Source organism: Ips typographus, linkage group LG9 (assembly GCF_016097725.1).
Source record: "Ips typographus isolate SLU linkage group LG9, UJ_Ityp_2.0, whole genome shotgun sequence".
Taxonomy (NCBI): Eukaryota; Metazoa; Arthropoda; class Insecta; order Coleoptera; family Curculionidae; genus Ips; species Ips typographus.
The window spans coordinates 5533104-5548058 of NC_138430.1; the positions used below are offsets into that span (position 1 = coordinate 5533104).

The 14955-nt window shown below is 34.2% G+C and overlaps 2 protein-coding genes and 1 long non-coding RNA gene across 6 annotated transcripts in view; 1 reads left to right on the top strand and 2 right to left on the bottom strand.

Annotated features, from left to right (window-relative positions):
- Positions 1-1344: 1344 nt before the first annotated feature.
- On the bottom strand, positions 1345-4670 carry LOC145733331 (bifunctional 3'-phosphoadenosine 5'-phosphosulfate synthase-like). Its single transcript, XM_081986087.1, has 10 exons — positions 4312-4670; positions 3823-4048; positions 3540-3773; positions 3339-3493; positions 3049-3276; positions 2752-2988; positions 2308-2516; positions 2056-2251; positions 1570-1855; positions 1345-1521 (listed from the first exon to the last, which is right to left on the bottom strand). The coding sequence occupies exons 1-10, from the start codon at positions 4345-4347 to the stop codon at positions 1421-1423; spliced, it is 1908 nt and encodes a 635-aa protein (XP_081842213.1). The 5' UTR covers positions 4348-4670; the 3' UTR covers positions 1345-1420.
- A 274-nt stretch (positions 4671-4944) lies between these two features.
- The window catches only part of Gfrl (Glial cell line-derived neurotrophic family receptor-like), a 50905-nt gene continuing 40894 nt past the window's right edge, over positions 4945-14955 (bottom strand). For 2 of the 4 annotated variants that reach the window (XM_081986236.1, XM_081986235.1), the window contains 9 exons: positions 10856-11086; positions 9705-9930; positions 9327-9464; positions 8304-8509; positions 7947-8249; positions 7502-7566; positions 6796-7161; positions 6626-6745; positions 4945-6572 (listed from right to left, as the gene is read on the bottom strand). In XM_081986236.1, coding sequence (XP_081842362.1) covers positions 6342-6572; positions 6626-6745; positions 6796-7161; positions 7502-7566; positions 7947-8249; positions 8304-8509; positions 9327-9464; positions 9705-9930; positions 10856-11086 — 1886 coding nt within the window. In that variant the 3' untranslated portion in view covers positions 4945-6341. Of the gene's footprint in view, positions 6573-6625; positions 6746-6795; positions 7162-7501; positions 7567-7946; positions 8250-8303; positions 8510-9326; positions 9465-9704; positions 9931-10855; positions 11087-12776; positions 12931-14955 lie in introns of those variants that run through there. The other 2 variants (XM_081986237.1, XM_081986238.1) reach the window with 2 other exon arrangements.
- On the top strand, positions 9900-10847 carry LOC145733428 (uncharacterized). Its single transcript, XR_014179208.1, has 3 exons — positions 9900-10052; positions 10461-10626; positions 10686-10847. It is a non-coding gene; the product is annotated as an uncharacterized LOC145733428 (long non-coding RNA).

A 14955-nucleotide genomic window follows, 5' to 3' on the forward strand; every position in this document is an offset into this window, starting at 1 on the left:
TCAAATTTGTGATTAATATGCAATAATTGATCGGTGAATTTAAAAAAGTTACCTCATTCTGTTTTTTTTTTGTAGAGTTCATTAAATATACTTTCAGGAGCGTTAAATGACTTTGTCCTCAATATTTAGGATCAATAAAATTAGCCTTTAGTTACTGTATTTTTTCACCACGTACTATGTTGGCATTTTTTCCTTAAAAACCCATCCAAAGAATTACTATTAGGCAACGTAAATAACTTAAGAGCAGAATAACAATAGTGTTGTAAATTTAAATATATTTCCTAACAGGACATTTAGCGATGATTACAGCCGATCCTTTAGGTTCGCACAGCCTTCGTGTCACTATACTTCTTCCATTTACCAGCTCGTAAAGGTAAATGGTTTGTGAAAAAAGGTGCGGTGAATCCGTGTGTTTAGTATAACATATAGGTTTGTTAATGTTAAGATAATTATCATTTGGTATACATGGAGGTCTTTGTAAAAACTGATTGAGTACAATCTAAAGCTGATTACTTGTAAAGTGTGTCTAAGATAAAAACGGTATAAATTGACCTTGTAGTGGTGTAATTAAACTGTGATTCACTATAGTGTCACAATATGTGAAATGTAAATTTGTGTTTCCGTGTTTTAGTGCACTCTGTAGCACTGTTTATAAACTCGTGAAATGCGATCATGACATTTACATCCATTTACAAGAAAAATCCGTATGCACGCTCAAAGCTGTTAGGAATTCCGTTTATCTTCTTCTTTTTACCACTTTCGTGGAATCGGTGAATAATTTACGGTAACAATTCTTGTTATAAAAGGTAAATTAAGGTCAAACGATGTTACACTTGTTGCGACATTTGCTAAATTCGCATATGCCCACGTCTGTATGATTCTTCGTAAATTTCACTTTCTACAAGTTTTTTTCCTTTTAAAGACCGCGCATACAAAACCAATTTTACAAAGTAAAGGCCTCGTATTGCTTAATAATGTTTGATGGTAAATGCTAATGCGATCTTATTCAAATTATTAGATAAACACAACTAAGGACGTAAGTGGCAAGTAATAATTTTTGTTTGTTTTTTTATAAATTATGAAAGCGCGCTTAATTTACAAATCTACGAATTATGGTAATTAAAGTTTTATTAGATAAACTTATTATAGTATTACTTGACCTCTTATAGCTTTACCAGACTTAATAATACTTACGTGTATTGCATTTGCGTAAATTTGAGTACAGTGGGTAGTTTGTAATTGGTCAAAAAGAACAGCTTTCAGCTTGCTGCTTTTTTTGACCATTCACAAACTCGCGCAAATACTTGACTTACCATAAGACATTAAAACCACTCTTACTTAGTGTCAGTGGAAATGAAAAGCAACTTTATTTACAAAATCAAATAGTACATCAATATATAACAAAATTCATTGAAAGAATTCAAGCTTTAGTATGTAACGAACGATAATAATCTGATATGATGCACCAAGCTTTAGGTGCCATAAATCCTTCAGGAGGATCCTCTCCAGTTCTGGCATATTCTGCAACAAAACCTGTAAAAACCAATTTTATACCAGCAAAACACTTACTTCTCATTCTAGTTCCAGAAATAAATTCAAAGTCTTGTTTTCTGTTAGGTTCGAAGAACGCCATGGATTTATTGGACAAATCGTACGCAGCCACTCTGAAGGGGATTATTTCCAGCGAGTCCAGTCCTGGAGCCATTTTCAAAATTCTGGATCCGTGGGTGGGGTCGTACAGGTTTCCATCTGGAGTAGCGTTTTTGCCCTCTGGGTGTGGCACTCCGGCCGGGTCTCGACCTACTATGTAGAAATTGGCGCCTGCTATCATTCTCGATTTGGCATGCCATTGGACCTGATGGTTTTTATAAGGTGATATTTAAAAAAGTTTATTTTTTATGCTTAAGGTTTAACCCAAAAAACTGTCTGATCAACACAACTTCCTAAGTATTGTGAATATCACTGCGAAACGATAATTTTTTCAAATTTAAATTGCCATTATGAGCCATTTCAAATAAGTTTATAGGTAAATTTCATAGAACTATATCAGCTTACTTCTGTAGGACCTGCATACATCATTGGGCTAGGAAAAATTGCTAAAACTGTAGATTGTTTATCCAGAACATTATCCTCTAATACTGCCTCGTGTTGTTGTATTCTTACGTGAAGTGGTACGTCGTCGTCTTTGGTCCAACCCCCTAAAGGGTTTAATAGCAAGACCGGATTTTTGAACCCCCTGGCACTTAATTGCCTATTGCAGTTACGTGTTAAGACAAAGTGATTTTCAATCCAACTGAAGTATGAAACCTTTTAGTATCCGTCATAAGTAGGGCATGGCCGTTATGAATAGGATTTCGAAGTTGGAACGCAAATACAGCGTCCGCTTTCATTGATTTAAATTTCTCCCTTAACTCATTAGGAGTTAGCCTGTACTTGTCCAAACCGTCGTTCCATCTAACACGTTTGATTACTTCCAATTCACCTCCAATTAACCAATCACCAGATTCGTAAATCATCTGAAAGTTTAATCTATGGCAAGGTTTAAAGTAAAATGTGATGACGTAGCAATAACACATATTGCATTGATATTAACCATAGTTTTAATAGTGAGTAAAGGTGCGACATCTATACGTTGTTACGGTAACTAACTGTGTGTTACGGCTGTGTAAAATCACAAACTGTTTTAATACTACGAATAACTAAATATAGAGGTCGCATCGTATAGTTTTTAGAATATTTCAAAATTTCTACCTTAATATATGGATGATCATTATGAGTTGTGCCAAACTGTCTTGCGACTCTTTCTTCCTTTTTATGATAGTATATTTCAGGGTTTCGCATTACTGCATATAAATCGTCTTTATAATACAAAGCCACAGCTTTGCTACTCCCAATACTTTCTTTAACATCTGTGGAAATTGCTAGGACAATAGGGACGCTCTGGTTGATGCGCTCTCCATTAATATTAAGAGTGTTAAAATGCAACACCTACAAAATTGTTATTACACGTATTGCTAAAAAGTACTACTTTTTTGTTTTTAACATTACCTGTAATAATTCATCTTCTTTCATAAAACCTGAAAGTGGAGTGGCCCATCCTTCACTTAAAACTTGCAACCACTGCAAATCAACCACCGTTAACTCTATTCTTGGAAGGTTATGGACATCCTTGTGTATTTTGTAAAGTTGACCATCCGGTACAAAGAGCTCTTTAACTGCCTGACTACTGTCCATTTCAAAAGGGTTCCTGTACAGCGGTCCTTTCGGTAGTATTCCCTGAATGTTAATTACCCGAATGAATTTAAATTCATTAATAACGCAATAATAACAAAACTGACATTTTCGCATAACATCTCCACAACCAATTGCACGCATTCGTCGATGGAACTTTTGGCAGTTTTCACTACCAACTCGGGATTTTCCGGTTTTTCATAGTCCTGACCCACTCCGGTAAAAGCTTTAATTAAGCCCTGACGGGCTTTCCTGTATAGACCTGCACTTCCATTAATCCCTAATCTCTCAGGAGATTCACGATTTACCTTTAATATCGCGCTCTTCACAAACCTCAATAGGAGTATCGACAAACACCTCAAAAAACGGTAAATCACCATCTTCGTGCGTTTTTCTAGCCCTGTCTCTGTCAGACTTAAATGGGGACACAAAGCTGCATAAACAAATGTGACCGGCATCTGCAAAAAGTTTTGACACCTCCGATATTCTACGGATGTTTTCTTCTCTGTCGTTTTTAGAGAATCCCAAGTTTTTGTTGAGACCTACAATAGACGAACCGTGATAAACCCAAAAATTAGTTTGATTACGGACCTGTCCGCATATTGTCTCCATCCAAGCTGTAAGCAGGAAATCCGTTACACACCAAAAACTCTTCCAGAGCAAAAGAAATAGTAGTTTTTCCGGCACCGGACAGTCCAGTGAACCAGACGGTGCATCCGCGGAAATTTTTTTGCTTTCCGGAACCCAGAATTTGAGCTCGTTTTTCTCTGGACACGTGACGCATTTGGTATTTTACATTCGTTGCCACTTGATGACTCTATAAAGGCATATAACATATAACCACTTTATTTTTAAACAGTTAAAAATATGCGGAATAAATTTTAGGTTTACTTACCATCGTATTGAAACTGAAACTAACAGTATTTCTTTATACTACACTTACATAAAACGTTTATTTTAATTTAAACAAACCAATCAACCAACTTATAGCTTTCTTGTAATAAAGTTAATATTACTAGTATTTTTTAATTGTCTATTGTTGTATGTCTGACGGACAGCGGTCTGATGAAATCAACTCACCAATTTTTTGTCTGCTTTAGTATCGTCTACACTCATTTTGCCAAAAATTATAAAGAATAATATAACCCACTAAAGATCCAACACATCTGGTTTCTTGATCGACGATGAAAGCACGATCCTACCTAATATACGCTTTACACATAAGAACACTTTCTCCAGTAAAAAGATGGTAAACCAGGATGTATTCGACGCAAGACAGTAGTAATTATAATTTTTATCGTTAATGCTACAGAAGAATTAAATATTATGTTATTATAGATAATTAAATATCTTATTGCTAACTGTCAGTGATAAAAAGATAAACAAAACAAACAATTAACAATCACTAGTTTGAACTAACTTATAAGTTAACTGAACTAAAATTTACTTACTGTCATGTTGTCGCCGATACAGTAGCAGAACAAATAAAAAGTGAATCAAACAGTAAACTCTTAAATAATTCCTGATACAACAATAAAAATGTTTCGTAACCCGTTTACAACAAAAAACTCTTTCTATTCCCAAAATGTCAATAAATCTATAGTCCTTGTTTAATATGACAAAGTGATTGTTTATCGACTTCAAGGTTTACAAATAAAACCCACAATCATCAATAATTATTCGGAATTAGGAAGGAGCAAGTAAAACACCCGGTTATTACAAAATCAAAAAGCTTTACTTTTATGTATACATTATCCAACAGAAAGCTCGTTGCTAGACCTAGTCGCTATCATCTAAAAGTGTAAAGTCAAGTAGCAAAAAAATAATTAAATATCTTTACAATAAATTTTCCCTAGAACAAACAATGCATCGTGTACTATAAACACCGTGTTTTTACATTAAAGCTATGGTATGATATGTATTTGTTACAATTTAAGCCTTCACAATGTTTAAGTAAGCCAAGGGGATAACTCTAACAGTTGTTTTAGTTACAGTGAGATTTTTAGTTGACGGGTTGGAATAAAACCTAAAAATTTTCACATGTGCCAACACTATCACTAAACAATTATTTTAATACTCTATCATAATTGTTCCTAAGGAAAATTTGCTTCTACTTACGATCAATAATCTTACAGCATTGATATTGCTGTACGTTTCTTGTTTTACGGAACAAAAAATAAGTAGAACTTTGTACGTTACTGTAAGGTGTAACGCAGATTCCTTTGAATGTGTGTGTGTGTATGAAAAGGCACAGATGAACTACTTCATACTAAGATATGGAATATCAAGACAACGCTATAACTGTAGCTTTAAATATTTTTTAGATAAATCAGAGTTAACGGTTAGTTTTTTGACAAACCCTGGTTGAAATTTTGTTGATTGGACAGACCAAGAGGAGGTAAATATTATAGTTAAATCAACTTAAATGTATAAGATTCATGTAATACATATTGTCTGTGAGCAGTAACAGTTGTAGAAAACACTAAAATTATGTTTTCTAATTATATGTAAATTTACTAGATTAGTGAAACTTACTACAGTGACAACATTAAAATAGAAAATAGCTGTAAAAAGCTTATTGGACGGGATAACTACTTTATCTAAGTTTACACGACTGTCCAGGTTTTACAGAGATTTTTTGTGCTTTGACTCTTTGAGAAAAAAATTACCTAATGTTATTAGCTAGTCAAGATAAAAATGTCACTAACTAATATAACCAACTAAGCAACATAAGCAACTAATAACATGACACTATCCATTATTATTTAATTATTTACGTGAATGTTAGCTAAGCACACACAACATCGTTTATCCCAACCCGTTGTAAAGATGCCACAAACTCACATTGAGGAAGACATTTCCAGATTCCTACGTCAAAAGCAATTATAAAATAAAGAACCACTTGTTCCTTATAAATTTATCTAAAGGTCTGAGCAATGCCTTTGAAACGACAGTCAGTGACTAATATAGTCTATGTTAACAGTAACAATTAATAGTCAACAATGATATGTACAAAGTGGGTTACGTTTACCTAGAGCAGTGTTTCAAAGACACTCTAATTTACTTTTTTTAAGTTAAATCTTAGTGATATGTATTCATCAGTCTCATTGTCACGAAATTGTCAAATAGGTTTGCATTAGTTTGACCGTACTTATTAACAGAAGCGTCGCTAATATTTGGTTAATTGTTAATGAGATAAGGCGAGACGCCGAAGACGTTTTCACTGGTATGATTTCGATTTCTGCCATTTTGAAAATGGACAGTAGTACGTTGGACATGAATTCAGGATGATGATTGTTTATCCTGTCCGCGATTATTTCGAGTAATTCAGCACATTCCTCCTAAAATAAAAAAAATGCTCCTAAATTGGTATTAAGTTTGCTAGATTAGTTACCTTTTCAATGTCAAGAATCTCAGTTGGACTTAGTTTGCTCACGTCGACTTGTTCCGATAATTTGCCGGCTATGATGACGTTTTCCCGAGTTGCATTGAAAAATTCCAATGTGCACAAAGTCTAAAAGCCAAAACGTCAGTTTTCAAAACCAGCAAATTTAAGTGACTTACCCCGTTCCGTTTTTCGGTTTCCTCTTTAATAAAAGCCTGAAGTACTCTAACGACGTCCTGGATGACAACGAAATGGGTGGTATGATTTTTGTTCAACTCTCTTTCGTCCACTTCGCTGTAGCCCAAGAAAAGGAAAACGCCGTGGGGCAAAGCGTATTCTCCCTGTCGCGGTCTCATACAGAGGAACCGTCCGGAATAGCAGAGACACTTCCCCCTATAAGCTTGATAAGCGGGGGCGGCGTGATTGTAAAAAGCGAATTCCGTCCTGCATGGCATCCGGTCTATGCAAATCGTTCGACATGACAACTTTTCGCCGGTCTCGCATTCGCACACGTCAGAACATTCAAATTCGTCTGCGTGATAAATCTGAAAATAGGGAATCATGACATGCCCGATCTATAACACTTCGACTTGGTGGAAATTGCAAAACCCCCGGCTGCCTCCGCAACACATATATTTTTTATCTGTTAAAAAAGGGAAACTTGTCTTAATACGTGACGGGAAATATGTGTCAATTTTTATTTGCCTGCATTGGCAGTATACATTTTAAGCCGAGGTATACGAAACCGACTTTGATACGGATCGTTTCGAATAAAAATGTTTGCTTGAAAGCCAATATTAAGAAAAGCTTTATATATCGCTGAATTCCAGGCAGATGTTTACCAACTCATAACAAAAAATTATGCTGAAAAACTATTTAACTTACCCGTTTAAAACTGCCTTCCCGAATAAATTGCTCGGAAAACTGAGGCTTCTGAACTATGCACGATCCTAAAAATTACAACTATTAGGTTAAATGCTAATTTAAACTTAACAGAAAATATGAATTAAATTATTCAACAAGTGAGTCGTAGCTAGTTTTGTTAGTAATCCGATTATTACATAATACAAGTAAAGCTCTCTTTGTCTAGTAAAATAAGCGACATTACATAATTTCCCTCGAGAGTTTTTAATTCGGTTATATTATATTAACCATCTGCAGTATTTAAGTCAAATATATCTAGCAGAACATTACACACAATTTGCGTAATAATTACGTAATTGAATTAATTTATATAAGTCAAATCAACTGCTTGAATATCTTAATGTAACTTAGATACTCTCTGTGATAGGAAGTGGATGTGACATTCTATTTTACTAAGTAAACTTACTTGGAGGTGGTGTTGTAGTTGTTGTTGTACCTCTAGACTTCTTTGTTGTGATCCTTCTCTTGGTTGTGGGGCAACATGTAGTCGTTGTCGTAGTAGACGTGGGCACAAAAGCTTGAGGAGGAGGCAAAAGCTCAGTGAAAACTTTCAGAGGCGCCTCCGTGATTGCTATCGTCGTGGTCGTGGTTCTTTGAGTGGTTGTGGTTGTTGTGCTGGTTGTGGTAGAGGGCGTAGTTCTGATTATAGCGTGACTGATCCGATTATGGTCTGCCGATTTCTTGGTGTGGAAGTGTTTTTGCGATTCAACTGTAACATATTCTGTTGGAGAGGTTTGACTTTCACTTTTATGGGTTAACTCACCAACGCAGGAGTTGACCCAAAGAAGCCTTTGCCAACCAAGGCAATTGTACAATTCACCTATGTCGGTACCTTTGCAAGCGCAGGATGTTCTTAGGTCCGTACCCAGAATTAATAAAATCGCTTTTCTACATTCGGTTGGTGATCCTGCGCATTTTCTTGTAACACTGTCAACAGCGCATGCCTGCTCGTAGAATTCCAATTTCGCTCTAGTCCAAGAAAATACAGTTTTATATCAAAAAATATCTAAAACCAATCTGTCGAGTTGTGGAGGGATCTCTTCCAAAAACAAATTTTTTTTTCAACAAATCTCAAAATTTTACCTCCAAAATCAGTATGAGGCAAGAGGTAATTAAGTCTAGTGAAAATTTTGTTGGAGGCATTAAACCATTTTTAGGAAAACTGGACATTCTGTGCAATTTTTGACCGCATTCGTTTTCACACTCCATGGGGCGAGCAGAGCTTTTTTGACGTCACGATAACGTAATTTGAAAAAACCATAATTTGACATTATTTGTGTTAAAAATAAGAAATATTTGACTCCTATTTGTTTACCAAAAATAGCTTTCAACGTCTAAGGCAAATGTTAACTTTTAATAAAGTAAATTTTGAGCTAACTACCTCATAAGTCTGTTTTACCAAAAATTGTAATTAAGGTAAAAATGGGTCCTAACTTGTCAGTTTCACTTGTCTTAAAGGGCATTTTCAAAGTTATTTATTACTGTCTTAACTTCGTTCAAAAACTTCAACAAATAAGTCCAATTTAGGTAGAATTTCACCAACATAAGTAAATTTGCTTTCCTGCTTGGTTATTATAGCCAAAAGTGTTTGTTTGTTGGGTTTATATTGACTATACATTTTAAATATCCACACATTATTCACAGTGTTCGGGTCTTGATAATGGCCGTAATTCAAAAAACAAATTCCGAGACGAAATTGCTTTTCCGCAAACCGGGTATATATTATAAGATTACAAAGCGGTATAAATGTATGATGTCAGGTCAGATGTAGAGTAATTGCGTTTACCTGCAAAGCTTGCTCTCTTTGCACACTTCAGCTAAATGCAAGCATGTCGGCTGCGGTGATTCTTCAATTCGTTGTGCACAAACCGGATGCAGTTTCTCCTGAGCCATTAAGCATGCGTCATGCCTGTTCTCCGTTTTCCTAAAAGGTATAAAGAATATAAAGGGAGCTAATTAGATTCCTGCCGCATACATGTGCATTTAGATGTTGTTTAGTATGTCGAGAATCGCGAAATTTAGAGCCGATAACAAATTATTCCTGTATGAAACTGTTACGAATCTGTTAATCTAAAATTACAACTTTATTGGTCGTTGCTCAAATGTTTCCGTAATTTTATGAGTACAATTATGTTTAACAATTAAACCAAAAAAAAATACGTACTTGCACAAACAAAAAGCGATATCAACCTTCCACGGAAAACTATCTTTTCTGTAAAAGGCTTGAAGTGCCTCCATACACGAATGTCTGTTGCAACGGGAAATGTCGCAATGATGCAAAATGGGTGCGAGCATCATTCGACAATGATAGTTATTGTTGCAACTTTCCATCGCAATGTGACAGGTACTGTGAAAAACCAGTTTTTCTCGTTCCGGTTGGATGTAGTTACCTGAAAAAATAACCGTCCTTAACTCAACACAAAGCTTGACAGTAATTAATTTTTAACAGTGTGTATAATGATTTATTTTGACCACCCTGTAATTTGCTAGAGGCCTTACAAGTTCAGTTAATGTAAGTACATAATACTTTGTTATATAAATATATTATTATCAATAAATAATCCACTAAAACTCTATTATTATCTGAATTATGTTAACGTTGCTGGTGACTTTGCTCTTATATCGGTATTTTACAGTTTCATTTATGTTTCATTATATTTTCAATATTCAATACTAGGTAGTTTCAGGGTTATTCTATTTTTGTGGCCATTAAAAGTATTTGAATACCCACAGCTGTAATTTTATGTTCAGAAAATGTAATACAAATTACCACAATGGGGGTCTCCCATTATTATTTTTTATTTCATATTCAAGAAAAACAATCAAAAGAATTATACACGTATTTTTTTATTAATATTATATATTGTTTGCATTCTCTTTCTCTATTTTAAATGATAAAAACCAATTTTTTTATTTTTAGGATAGGCCCATTATGAGAAAGAGAAAATATAAATGATGATGTTATCCATAGGAATCCACGTTACGGATGGTAACGTTATTTGATTGTTGGTCACAAGATCTCAAGTATTTGTGTAGAGATAATTTGATATTTACAACTTTACATACACAACTATAATCCATTCACTGTTTGTAAATAAAGCTCATGCATAATACAATAATTATGGTACTTTGAACACATTTTTAGTCATGCGGATTATAAAAATGTAAATCAGCAAGGATTTAATGTAACATTTTTACAAATTTAAGTCAAGGATTTGCAAAAGTATTTGCAGGAAGATATTAAGTTGTAAGAAAAACATCAAAAAGCTCACACGACTATAAAATGAACACACACACACACCAATTAATACCTACTTGATGATGATCCTAAATGATGCAAAACCTGCTCCACCGTTTGTAGATCATCCTCATCCGGATACGGATAAGGATACTTGTGACCTTTTAGCCTGTCGTGCTTTAAAATATTTTTGGAAATGTGGTCGTAAGCGGCATGGGCGTCGTGTCCATTGGCGGCGTCGATCAAAGGATTACCAATACCAAAGGTAGCAATTTCATCATGGTACGACGACGATACGTTTTCAGCAGCTGAAATTGTTGAATCTAAAACAATTTCTTTTTTTTTAAGCTACCATAAAAGCAGATAGTTTTCCCCTCTACATCTGTTTAGAATGCTTTCGATGTAAAACGAAGGATTCACGGGCACTTCGGTGCCAGACGTGCTGAACTTATCACAATAATCTTGGGGGAATTAAATAAAACTGGTTTCATTTTAATATTAGTACTGGCTATTTTAGCAAACTTGCATTATCATTTTTATGTTTGTGAACCAGATTTAACAAACATTAAACCCCTAGAAATACTCAATACATTACAGTTTGGTAATGTTCAATTACATCATCAAGATATCAAATTTGTTCTGTGGCTCTGAAGAGCGTTAACTCGAATTCGATCACTAACAGCTTTTATTCTTAGTTGTTTAGAGAGCAAAAAAGCTTAAAATAAGCCAAGAAATGATCGACTTTTAAATACAGCTGTATTACTCTCCTACTGATTCACAAATAATACACTAAAAACCTTCATTAGGCGGAAAGAAAAAAGCAATATTATCCTCACCAATAACAAAAATAAAGCAAAACAGAATTATACACCATTTATCTATGTCATTCTCTGAAGTTCGATTTTGGTGGCAATTTACAATATTTTAAACTACATTAGAAACATTGTAAAAACATAATTAACCCCGTAGTTTAATGTCACAAACCAGACAGGAAAAACTCGCCCTAATTAGATTCGAAAAACAACTATTAAGCCACGTAACGTACCTTAAATTATTGAACACGTTATTTACGACCTAAGTGAACTTTTTACCGCTTATTATTGTCGAAGGGTGCAGGCGAACCCTTAGTTGTATCGATTGCTTTTCTTTTGCCCTCGGCTCTTTTTACTTTTAATTTCGTAGTATTACTGGTGAAAGGGTTGTTGGCTTATGAGTGAACAGTTTTTTGTTGGTATATTGTACTCGGTTTAAAGCGAATATCTTCCTGCAAATACTGTAATTTCTATTAGCACTTTATAAAAGGGGACTTAACAAAAAGGGAATTACTTTGCTGAATATTTAGAAAGAAAGGATGAAGACTACAAAAACTGGTAGGGATGAGCAGTAACTCTAAGGTTGAGTGGGCTTCATAAAGGTTTTGAAGCTGGAAGATTTTGGTTTTATCACTCAATATAACAAATTTGTTTTGTCAACTAAAAAAATTATAAACTTCTCGTTGTGTCCCTATCAAGTTCAAGCAGACTTGTATATCAAAAAAATAACTTTGCACAAATCTACTTAAAATTTTTAAGTAATTATTTGTTATCTGTTATAAGTGCAGAAATATTTGAACGTGCTTTGAAACATGCTAAGTCTAGTTTAAAAATCTACACTATTTGATTAAATAATAGAGTAAAGTTATGATAATTGAGGACTCTGCTAATTTAATTAGGTACTTAAGCATTTAAAAATCAAGAATAAACATTCTGAAATTTCAAAGCAAATGTGACATAATTTAACACAAGTCAATCAACTGTCAAATGACGTTTTTAAATACCTTATAAAATCCCCATACTTCTTAGCATATACCATGAGTATTGTCAACTATCTACACTTAATTGTAAATATAAAAAGCATACCAAAAAAATCGACACTATATTGTCCCAAAAACTAGTTAGTAATACGAAAATGGTGTATAATTCCGTTTCATAATGAAAACGTATACTATATAGCTCTCACCGTGAATTATATTGTATTGCTGCAACTGAAGTAAAGATCTGCCAGATGATCTTCTCTAGAAGGTAATAGAAATGCACACTACTCTTGTGCACAAAGTTTGCGGAGGTGCCAGTATCGGTGCCACTATATCTGTGCTTTTTCATGCAAAAATTGACTGCAAGGGGAAAATGCCTTTATGAATATTATATAATTAAGAAAATATATGTACGAGTGGAAAAAATATGTGAGCAAACCAAAAAGTGCTGGAGTGTGTATATTGACTGACATTTTATGTAGTTAGACGACATTTTCCACGCACAGTTTCGGTGCAATGTGAAGTTATTGAACAATGAAGCTAAACGATTATAATCGACACAACTGTCGACCTTGATTACTTTTCATCAAGTATCAATGCTGTTTATTATGCTCATAATCATCAGCATCTATCTATCTTTTTTCCATAACACAAATTGAAAAGTAATGTCTCACGTTATTACCACTAAGCGACATTAAGGAAAACATTATTCAGTTGAGTATGATAAAAGCCAACGAGCTTTAGAATTTTCAAATTGGCATTATCCGCGTTATTTCCAATTCTGAGAGGTGAAAACTTTATGGAAGACGTTCAAAGTAAACTTTGCACATTTTGAATAATATCAAGCGCGATTTAAATAGAATTATTCAAAATAGCACCCCAGTTCTGCATAATTGTAAATACATAATCTCTAGATATTATCATTAAAAAAAACGTACCATTCGGATGATACTCAGTTAACTGAAACCCTTCTAAGGGTCTACTAATAATTGTAAATCATAATCCTAACAGAAATGATTTAGATTCCCTAGCAAACCTATTTTGCAAAACATCCAACCTAAATTGAAATACATTAATTGAAATCTAATTGAAACTTGATTGAGTTTGGTAAAAGATCCAATCTAACAGTAATTAATAAGTCAATTTTATGGAGTTTTCACTGTCAATATTCTTATACACAGTTTAGTATAACATTTTTTTTTTGGGCCAAGTGCACACACATGAAAGGGTCAAGTGTGCAAAGAATTTCATGGAAGTTCAGTTTTTTCCACCAACGTAAATAAATCAAATAATATCTTTAAAAATGTAACTTTCAGTAGGTTTGGTCTCAACACGCTCGCAAATTTGAATATCTGAAATAAATTCACGCAAATGCACTTTCATGCATGCAAAATAATGCGATATATGGAAATTAATTCGTGCGTTTTTATCTGCAAAAATTAAGTAATTTTACCTCTCGCTTGTGGTCAAAGCTAATTAAAATTACGAAACCATATCAAAAGGCAATAATAAACAGTTTTTAATGGAGTTCGGGCCGTGAAACAATCTATAAGTGGAAATTTGTATTTTGTTCGCGTAGAGTTTTAAACTCGTTACTGGGATATTTGAAAACTTTTACCGTAATATCGCCAAGTATCGAAGAAAAAAAGTTTAACGAAGTTTGGAGGAATGAAGGTCAATTACCATTAAGGCCAAAAAGTCCATTTTAGAATAAAATACTGGCTCCGGGACGCTCCAAAGTGCCAAATTCGATGTAATTTACGACTTTAGAGTCGTGAAGTGTCTTTAATATATATTCTGCTTGAGAAAAATGTGTGATGTATTAAGAAAATTTTCCCTTTTGACTTGAATTATGAAAAATTGAGCGTAAAGTAAGCGTTTTAGGTCAGGTGAAGAGGAGACACTTTAAGTTTAACGGACCGCGAATAATTCTAGACAATAGCGTTATTTTATTTTAAGGGAAGGATTGCGAAGGGCCATTACTCTTTTCACCCTTTTCCTTTTCACTGTCTGGTCGCTACAGAGACAACCACCTAACCTAAATATTGTTACGTTTACCTTAGGTGAGTATTATTTTAGGTTCGGTAGAAGTTTTCCTCTTTTGTGTACTAAACTAAATTCAGACGACTCGACTTCGAGGAGTTGCGGTTTAAATAGAACTTGCGATGTAACGAGTTTAAGTTCCACCAACTTCTGGCTTCCATTAATGAAAATAGTACAGGCTAAATTATTGCAGTTTAAAGGGCAAAAGGCGCTCCCCGGATCCATGGACGAATTTATAATTTCAACCCTTGAAATCTATTTCGTCACGTGGCATGATGTTTGAAATTCGTGAATAAATTGAACGTTTTCAAAGCCCCACAACGTTTATGTGGGTATTGATTT

Coding starts and splice junctions, on each gene's coding strand:
- LOC145733331 (XM_081986087.1), bottom strand. CDS start 4,347: ATGAGTGTAGACGATACTAAAGCAGACAAAAAATTG. Junction 3,774..3,822: donor TGGAGACAATATGCGGACAG/GTCCGTAATCAA, acceptor CGTCTATTGTAG/GTCTCAACAAAAACTTGGGA. Junction 3,277..3,338: donor TGGAGATGTTATGCGAAAAT/GTCAGTTTTGTT, acceptor ATTAACATTCAG/GGAATACTACCGAAAGGACC.